Source organism: Mus musculus, chromosome 11, assembly GCF_000001635.26.
Source record: "Mus musculus strain C57BL/6J chromosome 11, GRCm38.p6 C57BL/6J".
In the NCBI taxonomy this organism is placed as follows: domain Eukaryota; kingdom Metazoa; phylum Chordata; class Mammalia; order Rodentia; family Muridae; genus Mus; species Mus musculus.
This window is the reverse complement of record NC_000077.6, coordinates 70,940,382-70,955,366: the sequence shown is the minus strand read 5'-3', so window position 1 is coordinate 70,955,366 and position 14,985 is coordinate 70,940,382. Positions and strand designations below refer to the sequence as shown.

General features: G+C 42.0%; 2 protein-coding genes across 9 annotated transcripts in view; one reads left to right on the top strand and one right to left on the bottom strand.

The window, feature by feature from the left end:
* Positions 1 to 12,309, top strand: part of Nup88 (nucleoporin 88) — a 26,916-nt gene extending 14,607 nt beyond the window's left edge. Inside the window, exons 7-17 of one of the 4 annotated variants that reach the window (NM_172394.3) lie at positions 719 to 866; positions 4,009 to 4,107; positions 5,131 to 5,221; positions 7,564 to 7,665; positions 10,006 to 10,164; positions 10,397 to 10,522; positions 10,629 to 10,694; positions 10,805 to 10,885; positions 11,129 to 11,255; positions 11,370 to 11,488; positions 12,045 to 12,309. In NM_172394.3, the coding sequence (NP_765982.2) occupies positions 719 to 866; positions 4,009 to 4,107; positions 5,131 to 5,221; positions 7,564 to 7,665; positions 10,006 to 10,164; positions 10,397 to 10,522; positions 10,629 to 10,694; positions 10,805 to 10,885; positions 11,129 to 11,255; positions 11,370 to 11,488; positions 12,045 to 12,108 (1,182 nt within the window). In that variant the 3' untranslated portion in view covers positions 12,109 to 12,309. Of the gene's footprint in view, positions 1 to 718; positions 867 to 4,008; positions 4,108 to 5,130; positions 5,222 to 7,563; positions 7,666 to 10,005; positions 10,165 to 10,381; positions 10,523 to 10,628; positions 10,695 to 10,786; positions 10,886 to 11,128; positions 11,256 to 11,369; positions 11,489 to 12,044 lie in introns of all 4 variants that reach the window. The other 3 variants (NM_001276406.1, NM_001083331.2, NR_075087.1) reach the window with 3 other exon arrangements.
* Positions 12,262 to 14,985, bottom strand: part of Rabep1 (rabaptin, RAB GTPase binding effector protein 1) — a 98,382-nt gene continuing 95,658 nt past the window's right edge. For 4 of the 5 annotated variants that reach the window (NM_001291143.1, NM_019400.3, NM_001291142.1 and 1 more), the window contains one exon: positions 12,262 to 14,985. In NM_001291143.1, coding sequence (NP_001278072.1) covers positions 14,884 to 14,985 — 102 coding nt within the window. In that variant the 3' untranslated portion in view covers positions 12,262 to 14,883. The other variant, XM_006533750.4, reaches the window with a different exon arrangement.

Sequence of the window (14,985 nt, the reverse complement as noted above, 5' to 3'; positions counted from 1 at the left end):
AGAGGGCATCAGATTTCGTTACCGATGGTTGTGAGCCACCTTGTGGTTGCTGGGATTTGAACTCAGGACCTTGAGAAAAGCAGTTGGCTCCCTTAACCACTGAGCCATCTAGCCAGCCCTGTTCTTTGACTTTTGAGACAGAGTTTCACTAAGTGTCTAATGCTGGCCTTAAGCTTGCTGTACAGACCAAGGTGGTCTGTGACTGAAACCCTCCTGCTTTAATGTTCCCACTTAGTGCTGAGGTTACAGTGTTTAACACCACTGTCGATGGTGATTCTGGGCCTCTATAGTCTTATTTAAATTTTGGTTTCTTGAGATAGGGTCTCTCTATGTAGCCCTGTCCGTTTTGGAACTTGCTACGTAGACCAAGCTGGCCTGGACCTCACAGAGATCAGTCAGCCTCTGCCTCCTGTGTATTAAAGGCATGCACCACACCCAGCTTGATTTCTATAGTCTAGTCCTTGGTAACAAAGGTTTTGACCTTTGGGCCAAATCTTTGGACCACTAGGCCAGCTTTTCCCCAGGCTCCTGATGTTTTTGTTATTGCTGTCTAAGGTTAACAGGGGAGAGAGATGTTTAAGGATAGGGTACGACTATCTGATCAAACTTTTGAAAGGACTATGTGACCTGTCTTTTTTTGTTTCTGTGTTTGTGTACATTTTCAAATTCATGAGAGGTCTAAATTTCGGTCTTTGTTTCCCCTTTGTGTTTTTAACAGTTAGAAAAGTCCTGGGATCCCAGGGCTGACTTCATCCCTTCTCTGTACGTGTTTGAGTGTGTTGAGTTAGAGCTTGCCCTGAAGCTGGCATCTGGAGAGGACGATCCCTTTGCCTCTGACTTTTCCTGCCCAATTAAACTGCACAGAGGTAAGGTGTTCACCCGGTGTACTTACACTAACTCAGCACTGTGGTTACTTACTCTATGGTTATTCCTGTGCTCTCAAATTTTGAAAAGTTAATTGGATTCTTTTTGGACTTTTAGTTACTATACAGTACAGTCTTTCCTAGGCAAACTCATTTTAACACTCGTTGTGGCTCCACACACATAATTAATTTTATTTATTACTCTGTGTGTGTGTGTGTGTGTGTGTGTGTGTGTGTGTGTGTGTGTGTGTGTGTGAAGTTTGGGTACCAGAGGACAGCTCTTTGATTCTTTCCATTTTACATGGATTCTGAGGATCAGGCCTGGATGGTGGGCACTTTACCCACTGGTGCCACCCATTTGTTTGATGATGACTTTTTCCTGATCCTAACATAGTTGGCATAGTGGTCATATCTTTAATCTCAACAGAAGGCCAAATCAGAAGGTTCAAGGCCCTCTCGGATAATATATCAGAGCAATATTCCTTATATAATACAACTGCAAAGAGAAATCACTAAGCATCTCTACAAAATCAAAATGTTTAATCTCTTTGAAAATTTTTTAATTAGATTTAGCCATTTTATTTACGTGTTTGGGTGTTTTGCTTGCATGTGTGTCTGTGCACCACATACATGGAGACCTGAAGAGGGTGTCAGATCCCTTTGAAACATCATGTGGGTGCTGAGAATTGAACGAGGGCCTGTGAAAGAGCAGCTGCTGCTCAGCCTCTGAGCCACGTCTCCAGCTCCTTTTAAAGTCTTAGCTTTGCTGAAGATGTGGCTAAGGACAAGTATTGCTAACACTGACAAGGCTTAGAAAGGGCTCAATCCCCAGCACCACCGCATGTCTGTAATCCCAGCACTTGGGGTCAGAAGTTAAAGGCCATTTTCAGCTAAGTTTGTGGCCAGCATGGGCTACATGAGACCCTGTCTCAAAAAGAAAAGAGGAGGGCTGCAAAGTGGCTGAGAGGATTGGGGTGCTTGTCACCAAGCCTGGCAACCTGAGTTAGATCCCCCGCACCCATATAGTGAAGCAAGAAACGGCTGTCTGAAAGGTGTTCTCCACATGCATGCCCTGTTACTCTCTCTCTCTCACACGTACACACACACACACACACACCTGGATGCATACACTATAAATATAATTTTCAAAGAGATCTTAACCATAGAGATAAATCTTTATAAGTAGCATTAGAAATTCAAGAGAGGTGAACATGGTAGTATAGTCATAGTCACAGCCCCTTGAGGCTAAAGTAACCTAGGTTCTAGCTGTAAAGGACGTGATATCTTATTTCACACCTGCTTATTGTTTGATGGTGGGACTGTGTGCTGAGCACTGTGCTGATGTCTTCTGCGTTACCTGTCCTACATGTACTACACTCGTTACATGTACTACACTCGTTATGTGCCAGTGGGTGTGTGCAAGCTACCCTTTTGTTTGTTTTTTTGTTTTGTTTTGTTTTTGTGGTGTTTTTTTTTTTTTCAAGACAGAGTTTCTTTGAGTATCCCTGGCTGTCCTGGACCTCACTTTGTAGACCAGGCTGGCCTTGAATTCACAGAGATCTGCCTGCCTCTGCCTCCAAAAAGGCATATGCCACCACTGTCCAGCTTTTGTTTTGTTTTGTTTTAAACAAATGAAAACTCCTTTAGTAATAACATGTAATGGTTCTGGCTGATGTACAAGTGGGAACTGGCCCCAAACAGAAAATTCCCCTCAACTTTCATAGATCCACAACAGCAAATTACACTTGGAACAGTTAAACGTGTTTTGCAGAAACAGAAATTCCAAGATTTGGTTTTGGACAAATGACGAGCTCTACAACATAAAATACTGTCAAAAGTTCTCCCCACGAAGACCAGGCCCACTCTGCTCAGCAGCTGTTAACCAAGGCTGTCTTCTCTAAACTGCCTAGCAGAGGCAGTAAGCTTTACTTTTGTGTGACTTAATGTCTTCTAAGTAAGTTTATTGGTAAATCCTTTCTAAGGTCAGTTCACGGCTTCCATTTTCTTTATAGGGTGCTGGTGTAACAGGCTTGCACCACCACACACAGCCCTCTTGTATGTTCTCCACTTGCACTTAGACACTTCTCTGTTGTATTTCTACCTTTTTACAAAACCACTGGCATATCCATTCTTGCACCTTGGGGAGTTTTCCTAACTTGAACTTGGCCAGACAGGGTGGACAAGGGATTTGCTGGCTGATGTTTTCTTGGGACATTGCTCCACCTTTTCTTGCTCTGCTTGGTTCTTTGGTATCTCCTTTGGTTTCTTTCTGTCCTCTTTCCTCTACCTCTGTTCTTCCTTTGCTCCATCTTTATGATGATTTCTATAGGACTCTTCTGGGTATTGTTCCCAATGTATAACTAGTTTCTTTTAACAAAATTCCAAGTTTATGATTTTTGTAAAGTTGTCATCAGCATACAGCTTTTGGTTCTGAGAAGGTCTCATTCTCAGAGATTAAAACAAAAATCTTTAGCCATACAGGATTATATCCAAGAAAGTCAATCCCAGACGTCAGAGGACCCCAGTGGGATAATGGCCCTCTTTCTACTAAGTCCCGAGCTGTAGAATCTTAATACGATGTGTAGGGTCCCGTTCTTTTTTTGATTTTTTTTTTAAGATTTATTTATTATATGTAAGTACACTGTAGCTGGCTTCAGACACCCTGGAAGAGGGCACTAGATCTCATTAGAGATGGTTAGGAGCCACCATGTGGTTGCTGGGAATTGAACTTAAAACCTTCAGAAGAGCAGCCAGTGCTCTTAACCTCTGAGACATCTCTCCAGACCATGTCTGTTGTTTTTAATTTGAAAATGGAATTCAAGCCAGGTACTGATGGCACACACCTTTAATCCCAGCACTTGGGAGGCAGAGGCAGGCAGATTTCTGAGTTCGAGGCCAGCCTGGTCTACAAAGTGAGTTCCAGGACAGCCAGGGCTACACAGAGAAACCCTTTCTCGGAAAACCAAGAGAGGAAGAGAGAATGAATGGAATTCAGATTAAAAACTTTCAAGTCCCTGACAACAGTGCACAACTGTGAAAATCCTGTAGACAGTGGGTTTCATCACCATGTGTTTGTAAGCCACTGGGGTAAATTCTTCTTGTTTCCTAGTTGCTATCTTTGTATCTTTGATGGTCTCACTTGCAGATCCCAAGTGTCCTTCGAGATACCACTGCAGCCATGAAGCTGGCGTGCACAGTGTGGGGCTGACTTGGATTCACAAACTGCACAAATTTCTTGGATCGGGTGAGTTACTAAGTTTCTGTATTTCCCAGTAAGTTTCAGAGATTCTGACAAAGTGTAGTTTGGAGAAGCAAACATTAGAATCAGTGAACCTAAGCGTTCTTTAGAAGGCTCATTTTCAGAGCTGATGAACCTTTAGCCAGACAGACCAAATACTAGAACAAAAAAACCCTAAAATTACTATAGTCAGAAAACATAGGCAGATTACTATTAAGCCTATAGAAATTAGGAGGCCTAGGTAAAATGGATGGACTTCAGAACTGACTGGAATGCCCTAAACCAAGTGACTTTACATTTAAAATGTTGATTCTCCATGAGCTTCTCCCAAAAAAACAGTACTGTTAACCTCAACCTGTGATACCAAAGCCAAGCAAAATAATCAAACTATAGTCAGTGTTAAGAACAATCAAAGAGCCTGAATATGGCTCAATGGTAGGTCATTCGCCTACATGAAGACTGACTGATCCTCCACACTACGTAAAACAACAAAATCAACAAACTAGTTTTAGAAAGGAATTTTGTCAGGCAAATAAAGAGCACTTATGCAAACCTGACAGCGAACACCTGAATGGCAGGCTGAAATGTTTTCCGTTTTGAATATATTTATTTTTTGAGACTCGTCCATGCAGGTGTATTTTGATCATATCCACTCCCTCACACACACGGTTTCCTTAACTCTTCTCAGATCCATTTCTCAAGCCCTAAGCCCCCTCCCAACTGTCTTTTTTTTTTTTTTTTTTTTTTAATGGCCTAAGTTCACATTGTGCTGCCTGTATTCTCATGTATATGGTACCATGCATAGGGCATGCTCATCTCCCGGGAGCCACACACTATGAAAACTGGCTCACCCTCTCCCAGTAACCAGCAGCTCTCAATAACTGTTCAGCTGGGCTTTGTCTGAGAAGGGCGCCCTCTGTGAAAAGTAGTGACTTGAGACAAGAACTTAAATACATTTAACAAATGACAAGTGCTTGAACTTGGAGCTTTGTCTAAGTACATTAATTTCTATAATGCATTCTTTTGTAGATGAAGAAGATAAGGATAGTTTACAAGAACTCACTGCTGAGCAGAAATGCTTTGTGGAGCACATTCTTTGTACAAAGCCATTGCCGTGCAGGTGAGGAAGAACCTTCTTTACTTGTAGGAGCATCATGGTTACCAGGTGTTTGTTTATCTAAAGCCTTCGTGTGCTTCACAGCTACCTCACCACGTCCTGTGTGCCCAACTACAGCTTGCCATCTTCTCTTAGATAATTTTTATTTTCTTGTCTTAAATTACTTCTTCAGAGAAGGGTCCCTTAATTCTCCAGGCTAATTTGGGGCTTTCTTTGTAGCATATCCCCTCACACACACACCACACCCCACCCCCTTCTCATGTGTGGGTGTGCACTACAAAGGCAGTCTCTTACTTTTTATGAGGATTCTGTTGGCTTTGTGCCTTCATACTCAGAATGTAAGAGTGCCTAGTGGATATTCAGTTACTGTGACGAGTAAAGAAAGGTGCATGGAATGGTCCCCAGGTCCCTTGTCTGTGTGAATGAACAGATGTTCATTCCCCTTTGGGGGGGAAAAAAAAGATGCAGAAGAGCAGATTTGGGAAGATGTCCCTCTAGAATGTTTAAAGTAGAAGAGCCTAATACACATTTATGTGTATGGGTCTAAAGTTTGTAAATTGCCTGGAAATAATAAAAATGTCAGCATTGAACCTGTGATTCTGACAGATGTTGACTAAGAAAAGATCTGGAGTCAGAAAAAGAGACTTGAGATAAACAAGCAACACATAATTAATTGTGAGCACTGAGTGGAGCAGAAGAGCCAGGAAGGCAAGGGGTTCAGAGAACGGAGGAGAACCCAGAGCGGGGCTGTGATGAACGCCAAGGAGCGACTATTGACAAGAAGACGAAGTAGTATTGGATAAGCACTGCCAGGCCGGAGAGTAGAGACTCCCCACTCTACTGGAAGGATTGAGGAATGACAGCAAAATGTGCCAGGTTAAAAAGTGGACAGGGAACTATAGCCATATTTGGCTAGAGAGATGGCTTTGCAGTTAAGAGCACCCAGCTTCATTTCCAACCACAGCTCACACCCACCATGCAAGAAAAACACCCATGCACATGAATAACTACATAAAATGAAAGTGAGGCAACCGCGACACGGCAGTGTGAGATGGGGCTAGTGGTTTACCTTTATGAAGGATGGACATGTAGGCTTCGATGGCTGCGACTGCTGCCTCCTCCCCTTTTGTCTTCAAGGTACTAAAATCGAACCTTGGACCTTGCTAGGCAGGCATTCTATCACTAAGCTGTAGCCTTGGTTTTCTTTTTAGTACTGGTTACATGTTGTATATGCACATTTTTATATATGGATTACATACTGACAACTGTATGACAAAGTTTATTGAGAAGTATAGACTTTGGTTAATTTTAGTGTGTGATGTTTATTTGCAAGGTTTTTTTTTTTTCTTTCTTCTTAAAGTTTATTTTAAAAAGAGAAAAAAGAGATGGGGAGGTGTGTCTGTGGATAACAGCACTTGCTGAGCAAGCTTTAAGATCTGAGCTCAAACTTCTAAATAGATTAAAAAAAAGCTAGGTATGGCCAAGTACTGGTTCCCCGTCTCCAGTAGGGACAGAAACAGGATGATAACTGGGACTTGCTGGTTGCCAGCCTGGCTCAGTGAAACCCTGGCTCAAGGGACCAAACTGAAGCTGTGCCTACACACAGGTGTGCCAATAGGCACTTGTATATACACTGTATACTCATACATGGTTGCTGTTACAAAATAAAGAACAAGTCAAAGGAAGCCAGACTGGGCACAATGAAGCTTCCCGTCAAGCCACAGTGGGGAATGTCTCATGAACAAAACTAAACACAAGCTTGTCTATAAGCATGTCTAACATGCATAATGGGACACTTTGAAACTATGCAGTTGATGGCACAAGGTGCAGAAATGTGGTTAGGCACAAGTAGGACAGGCATGTAGACATAAAGCACATTGGTGGGGACAGCAATTCCCATTTGAGACCCTTGTTTTCTCCCCACCTCTGGTGAAAGAAGTAGGAAGGAAACAAAGGAAACAATGTTGTGCACACTAAATGAAGTGAATTCTTGTGGCAGGTATTGGGTCACTGGGTATGTAAGATTCCAAAGCTCTCTTCATTTAGGTCTCTGAGCAGCTTGTAGACACTGAACTAGGCTCACTGAGATAGATGGGCCTTAGATGTTACTGGGGAGAAAAACATATAAGCTGTGTATCCCTAGATAATTGGTAAATAGCTTGTAGATTGCTACTAAGTGGGAGCTTTGTTTAAACTGATCAAGGTATGTTTCCAAATAACCATGTTTGGGGTGGTTACTGCATTGACAGTCAGGATGTCACAGGCCCCAAAAGGCCTGGACCAGTCATATAGTTGCTATTGGTTCTGGTTAACTGCTGCTTTGTAACTTTGTAACCTCTTTGCAGGCAGCCAGCTCCAATTCGAGGATTCTGGATCGTCCCAGACATCCTGGGGCCCACAATGATCTGCATCACCAGTACCTATGAATGTCTCATACGGCCTTTATTGTAAGTCCCATTCTGTATCTGCCACATAACTCTCTAATTCTGCCAAATCAACGCTGGAGAGAATGCCCTTAGTAACTAGTTTGAGGCTGTGTGGTTTAAGTTTTGGCTTCTGAATTCAGTCAATATTTCTGTTTTCTTTACTATCTCTGAAAAAGTTTCATTTTAGACATCATGGGATTTTTTTTGGCTCGTAATTGAGAATCATAGCTTTTCTGTTCTGTTTTGAGATAGGGTCTCAGCCTGCAGTCCTGCTGGCCTAGAACAGGCTTTACCTCATCTGAGATTACTACTGTGATTTTCTACACCCAGCTAGAGATTTTCTCCCAAGTACAGAGGATTGAGACACTGGACTACATTGTTGTGATTGGATTTAGTTGACTGTTGCATGTCAGGCTCAGGTATAAGATATTCTCCTGTATGTCCTCCTGGACACATTAGAGAAGCCCCAAGGAATCTTCTAATCTCCATGTAATAGAAAAAGGCTTAAACAAGTCAAGGGTTGCACATACATATAGCTCTGGTGCACATGAGGGTCTGCGTGGTCCCTCTCTCTGCCAGCCTCAGAGGGACATTGCACTATGTAAACTCTGAGGAAACAGTATAAAGCTGAGTTTATGTATTAAGTTGTAATCACCAGTTCCCTTGGAAGGTCTTATAAACGTAGAAATAGACATGCAAACCAAGTCACTGGGGTGTTAAAACATGAGACTTTGCGATCTCTTGGTGTCCATTCAGAACAGGTACTTCTGACAGAAGTGTGACAGAAGTGTGAAGGGTTTGCATTCAGTTACTATCCTTACATGCCTTTGGTTTTGGTTTTGGTTTTGGTTTTTTGAGACAGGGTTTCTCTGTGTAGCCCTGGCTGTCCTGGAACTCACTTTGTAGACCAGGCTGGCCTCGAATTCAGAAATCCACCTGCCTCTGCTTCCTGAGTGCTGGGATTAAAGGCGTGCCCACCACACACCTGGCTTCCTTACATGCTTTTTAAAGATTGACCAGTTACACTGCTTGATAAGAAAAAAAAAAAATTACAAGTATAAATTTTATGTTGCTTTATATAAAAAAGACATTAAAATTCTAACAACTTTAAACAAAAGAAATACTAGGAAAATATTTGCCTGAGAGCTGCCTCAGCAGGTTAAGAGTGCTTGTCACTGACTCTGACAACCTGAGTTGAATTCCCAGAACCATGTGACATAGAGAAACTCTCCTTTATACTATCCTCTGACCTTGTACGTGTGCTGTGCCATGCTGTGCACATGCACATGAAGCAAATAATAGGTAAAAATAAAACAAATCTTCCAGGGATTAATTTTTTTAATCCATTATATACCTACCTTTTTTTTTTCCAATTTGTTATTAGATATTTTCTTCATTTACATTTCAAATGCTATCCCGAAAGTCCCCTATACGCTCCCCCTGCCCTGCTCCCCAAACCACCTGCTTCCTGGCCCTGGCATTCCCCTGTACTGGGGCATATAATCTTTGCAAGACCAAGGGCCTCTCCTCCCAGTGATGGCCGACTAGGTCATCTTCTGCTACATATGCAACTAGAGACACAGCTCTGGGGGTACTGGTCAGTTCATATTGTTGTTCCTCCTATAGGGTTGCAGACCCCTTCAGCTCCTTGGGTGCTTTCTCTAGCTTCTCCATTGGGGGCCCTGTGTTCCATCTTATAGATGACTGTGAGCATCCACTTCTGTATTTGCCAGTGTTTTTTTAAAAAGCCAGTCATGCTATTTGGATAATAAAAACATCAATCCCAAAGTGAAACCTTTTTATCTGGGTAATTTTTAATCATATTTCTACCAACTGCCTGAAATACCAGTTGTCTACTAACTGGTATAGTAACACTGTTACTTATAAAGCCCCTCCAACTAGGAATTGAATTGGTGCCTTCAAAGTAAGTTACTTACATGCTGCCAAAGACCACAGACCTTTGAGCTTTCTTGGAAATTGTCTTTGGAAATGTTTGCTCTTGGATGTAATTTTTAGAAAGCAAATTCTGAGGAAGTAAATTCTGTACACAGCAGTCATCTGGTCCCACAGCCAGCTTTCCTCAAATCTCAACTATGCCCGAAAAAGGAGTGGTTAGCATTGTGCTGCTGACTCAAGTCCTTTGCAAGAAAAGGGATGTGTGAGTTGCCTTGATCTTTTCAAAAAGAATTTTCAGTCTAAAATGCATTTTGAGTCAAAATGTTCAAATAACAAGATCAGAGTTCCCCAAGATGACCTTTCAGGCCAGAACACACATTCTTGTCATATTCCTCTTTTAGGTTCTTAGGTTTTGGGTAGTGTGGCTAATAACTCCATAGTGGACCTGACTTGTTTATTTTGCAGAAGTACAGTCCACCCAGCATCTCCTCCCCTGCTCTGTACCCAAGAAGATGCTGAAGTTGCAGAGTCTCCACTGCGCATTCTGGCTGAAACTCCAGACTCCTTTGAGAAGCATATTAAAAGAATCTTGCAGCGTAGTGCTGCCAACCCAGCATTTCTCAAGTAGGAAATTTAGGGCATATGAATTTTAAGATGGGCTTTTTGGTTAAAATGGGGATTGAACTTATGGCTTTGTGCTTACTAGCAAGTGTTTATTGTTGCTTTTGGTCCTTTTTCTGTCCTTACTGTGGTGCAGTGGGAGGGGACTTGGCACATCTCTTCAGCTAGTCTAGGACTTGTCTATTTGGTTGTTTTATTTGACTAATGAGAATAATGACAGAAACTGTTCTGCAAGATCATCTGAAAAGGATTTGGCTCCCCCTCCCGAGGAGTGTCTTCAGCTTATCAGCAGAGCCACCCAGGTGTTCCGAGAACAGTACATTCTCAAGCAGGACCTGGCCAAGGAGGAGATTCAGCGGAGGTAGAGTCCTGTGATGAACAGCCACTAGTCCTTGCTAGGGGTTGCTCAATAACTGTCTATGGAAGCCTGGCCTTCCTTTTAACTTTACTACTGCTTCTTTTTGAAGGGTCAAATTATTATGTGACCAAAAGAGGAAACAACTCGAAGATCTCAATTACTGTCGAGAGGAAAGGTAGGTATCAAACCCAGAGGGGAGAGAACAATGGTGAGTAGTGGACTGCATTCTCACTTAGGATGCTGTGCCACATCATACGGACCCCCAAGGGTTTCTCATCTCTTCAGGAAAAGTCTCCGGGAAATGGCTGAGCGCTTAGCTGACAAATATGAGGAAGCCAAAGAAAAACAAGAAGATATCATGAACAGGTCAGGGGCCATGAAGCATCCAGTTTCCTGCCCACACAGGGTTAATGATGCCACAAGTATTTGGGTACTGCCAGTGTTCACACACCTATAGAGTAAAATGGATCCCCCAACCCTTTGAAGTACTATGAAAGAGGACACTGTCCCCTGACCCCTTCTCTATTGTCTCCTCACCAAATTCTTGAGCTACAAACTTTGTTTCTCTTGTAATTAGCACTTTACTCACATTTCCTTCCTTTTCTTAAGGATGAAAAAAGTGCTTCACAGTTTTCATGCTCAGCTCCCAGTTCTCTCTGACAGTGAGAGAGACATGAAGAAAGAGTTACAGCTGATACCTGATCAACTGCGACATCTAGGCAACGCCATCAAACAGGTAAGAATGGGTGCAGTAATCTAGGGAATAGTTTTATAAAGTGTGAACAGTAAAATACTGTAAAAATGTGTGCAAACCATAGTCAAAATATCTGTGTTCTGTTTGGTACTTGAGGTTACTATGAAAAAAGATTATCAACAGCGGAAGATGGAAAAAGTGCTGAGTCCTCAGAAACCCACCATTACTCTCAGTGCCTACCAGCGAAAGTGCATTCAGTCCATCCTGAAAGAAGAGTACGTTTACTGTTGTGCGACAGGTTTCCCTTGGCGGTATACCAAAAGCTGCCGGTCTGCCTGGATAAGAATCCGGAGTCCAGGCATTTGCTTGCAGAATGGGGCACAAAAGACAGAGTATATGGTGGAATGGAAAGTAGTGGCTTCCTATAATATAATTTTGTTGAATAATCAAAAGAACATCCCAGTTATGGTTGGCAATGTTCCTGGGCTGGGGCTCAGTGGCTGATGTCCTGGGTTTAGACCCCAGCACTACACAGAAAACCACTGCTGTCCAACTGAAACCTTTTGAGGTTATTCAGTCTTAGCAAAGCCATTCTTAGGTCTATTGCAACACTTAAGAGTTTGAAGTCTTACAACTCACTGGGCATGGTGGAGCACACCTTTAATCCCAGCATTCGGAATTAGCATGTGGATCTCCGAGTTCAAGGCCAGCCTGGTCTACAGAGCAAGTTCCAGGACAGCCAGGGCTACACAGAGAGACCCTGTCTAGGATGGTGGGAGTCCTTACAACTCAGCAATGACAGCTCATCTTATTCATTTGATGATTTTGCAGGGGTGAACACATAAGGGAAATGGTGAAGCAAATCAATGACATCCGAAATCATGTCACCTTCTGACACCACCTGGAATGAACATAACTTGAAGGCTGTAAAACAAACAGGGAGCACTGTTTAATTTATAAAGGAGCATTTTGGATAAGATTTGGTGTGGTTATTCTTTTGTTATTCCTTTTTGTTATTATTTCTGTTAAATAAATTTATTTATTCAAATAAAGTTTGAATAAATTTTTATTCAAAAATTTGACTTTGCTTTACAATTAAAGTCTATGGGTTGGTTGGTTTGTTTTAATTCTGGACACAGGCTCCTGCTGAACACTGCCAGGTCCATCTTCATCTTAAGTAGCAGTACCAAAACTGTGCCTCTGAAGGGAACCAGAACCCTGGGATGCAAAGGAAAAGGCCACACACTCTACTCAGCAGCAGCTCTTTTAATTTGAACACTTTCTTAAGGGCATGCCTCAGTACAGTCAACACAGATACTCAGTCTGCTCAGAGCAGAGCTGAAGGTCTACAGCTGCAGCGTCCTCTGCTGGCTCATTTCCTCACAGGCACCAATACCTTCCAGAGTTGAGTCTGGCTATGTCTGTCTCCTTGGTGGGTAGGAGGTGCAAATTCTAGCACCTTAAAAGAAAAGGAACATTGTGGTCTGTTGCATACAGTTTGTCCTTGGCTTTAGGTCATCTTTTCATATCTGCCTACTTAAGTTCTGAAAGGTAAATATGCCTAGAAATGACCAAGTGACTGCCAATTAAAAGCCACAGAATAAGGTATGTTACAGTTTAGAGTTAAGCCAGGTCAGACATGCAAGAGAACAGGTCTACACAGACTGAATGCAGTACAGGAAGGTGTGTGAAACTAGACCAACCTTTCCTCTCCTGGTGACGTCAGCTCCTACACCAAACCTTCTCTCATGCAGAAAACTGACTTGACTTTAAAGAACTGCTGCTTACCTGGTGGTGCAGCATTACTTTATTTCATTCAACCCAGCATTTCAGTTTCTCTTCCCCTAGGATGTTTCTCAATTGAGTGGATCCCAGCAGTTTACATTTGCCACAAGTTACAGACTCTAAACAGTACCCTAGTCATGATGCTTTTACTGCACAATCCCCAGCTTCAGGAGAAAAGATCTGTAAGATACTTGGTTTCAGCAAAACAGTTCACTGGGAGTGACACAGTTCAGTATGATTATGAATTATCCATTCAACTGTAGCCAATGGTGATCCAAACAAATCAGCTTGGGGTCCAGGGACTAGTCTTAAATCTAATTTAATCCCATTATAATTAATAATCCTTTTAATTCAATGAGGATATTATATTCCTTTTAAACCAAGTAGCACTATACAAGGGACTTTAAGCCAATTAATTTTTCCATGCATTGGCAAGCTTTTAGCACGTTTCCATAATTCATATTTACTTTTAAATTCATGATTATAAAAGTAACCTATTTATGGGGTAAGTAGGCCTTATCTGTTTTATTAAAAGAAGAAAGTAACAAACATCTTGAGGGCAAATTCATAATGACTCATTACTAACAAAGTCCATTTACGCTATGAATTGATGGTAGTTAAACCAGAAAAGTCTAGTTAACTCACTCCCATAATGTTCCTTTGGGTACCAGCTGTAAGCCAACACCACTCACAAAAATTACTTGAAAACATTTTTTACTTTGAAACTGCACAAGTTAAATAGCATGGTTAGGTGGCCACTGGCTGCTCTCGGGTAGCCTGCAGCCAGTACATGAGCTCACTCCTGATTCTGCACTGCTTCATAAAGCTGTCTGTGCTCAACAGCCTGTTCCAAAGGAATCTCAACTCTCGGAAAAGCGTGAAGCAGATTCTAAACCAGTAAGTTTCCCAGCTTCACTGTAAGCAGTTGCTTACACTTTAGGTCTAAACTGTAAAACAAAAATATGAAGATCTGTAAACCATCACCATTCTAAATGTGACACTGAAAAAAATAAATAGTATGCCTCTGCGGCAGGCTGAAAATAAGCAGATTTATACATGTGTACTAGATGTCAGAGATAGCTTGTTTTATTAATATTATTCTCACCACTGATCCAGTAACTAAACACTTGGAAAGGGTAGATGGTGCCAGTTATTTGCCCTGGTACCTTTGGGCCCAGGAAGTTCATCACGGTGTGCAAAGTGCTTCCAAGGTTGTTTGTGCTTTTTTCCATAAATTCAACTTCCAATATATGGCCTCAGCCAAATATTCAGATTCTAATTTTGTTTAATTGTTTTTGCTTGCCATGGTCCTATAGTTCTCAGGCAAGTTTCAGTAGCATTTAAGGTCTTCCAATAGAAGATAAAATGGTAAAAAGGAAACAAAATGCACTGAGCAAGGGAAATACAATCAACAGCCAATGGCCTGCTCTCACACTTCATATTTTAATATAAAATACTCATATAGCACACTACACCTCTCTGCTAGCTGAACACTGCTACTGATGAAGCCTTAGACAACTGAAAAAAGAAACTTCTCTCTCCCGGTTTGTATGAACAGAAAACGTAATTCCAAACACTATTGGGAAGTTGCTTTCATGTCAGGAAATATGTTCCAAAATCCATGTTGGAGAAAGCAGGCAGGAAACAGCAACTTTTCTGGCACCTCATCTGATCCCACACCTGTTGGAATCGAGTCCAGTGTCTTATTAGTGTTCCCTTTGAAAGGTGTTGGCTGTCCCTGCACACAGCAGCCTTCTCCCTCCAGATTTGCATTTCTTCAGTCTTCCTTTGCTGTGACTTCTTCCGTTAAGAGTTAAATAATAATAAATATTCTAAAGATGAGTTAAAAACCCAAAATGCAGGTTAGAATCCTGCTATCAGGGTGTCATGTCTCAGGGAGCTGGTTAATGTCTGTCAGTTTGGTATCATTCAGAATAGCCCGGATCCTCTCCAAGGAGTCTGCTTGCCGGATCCTCTCCAACTGCAC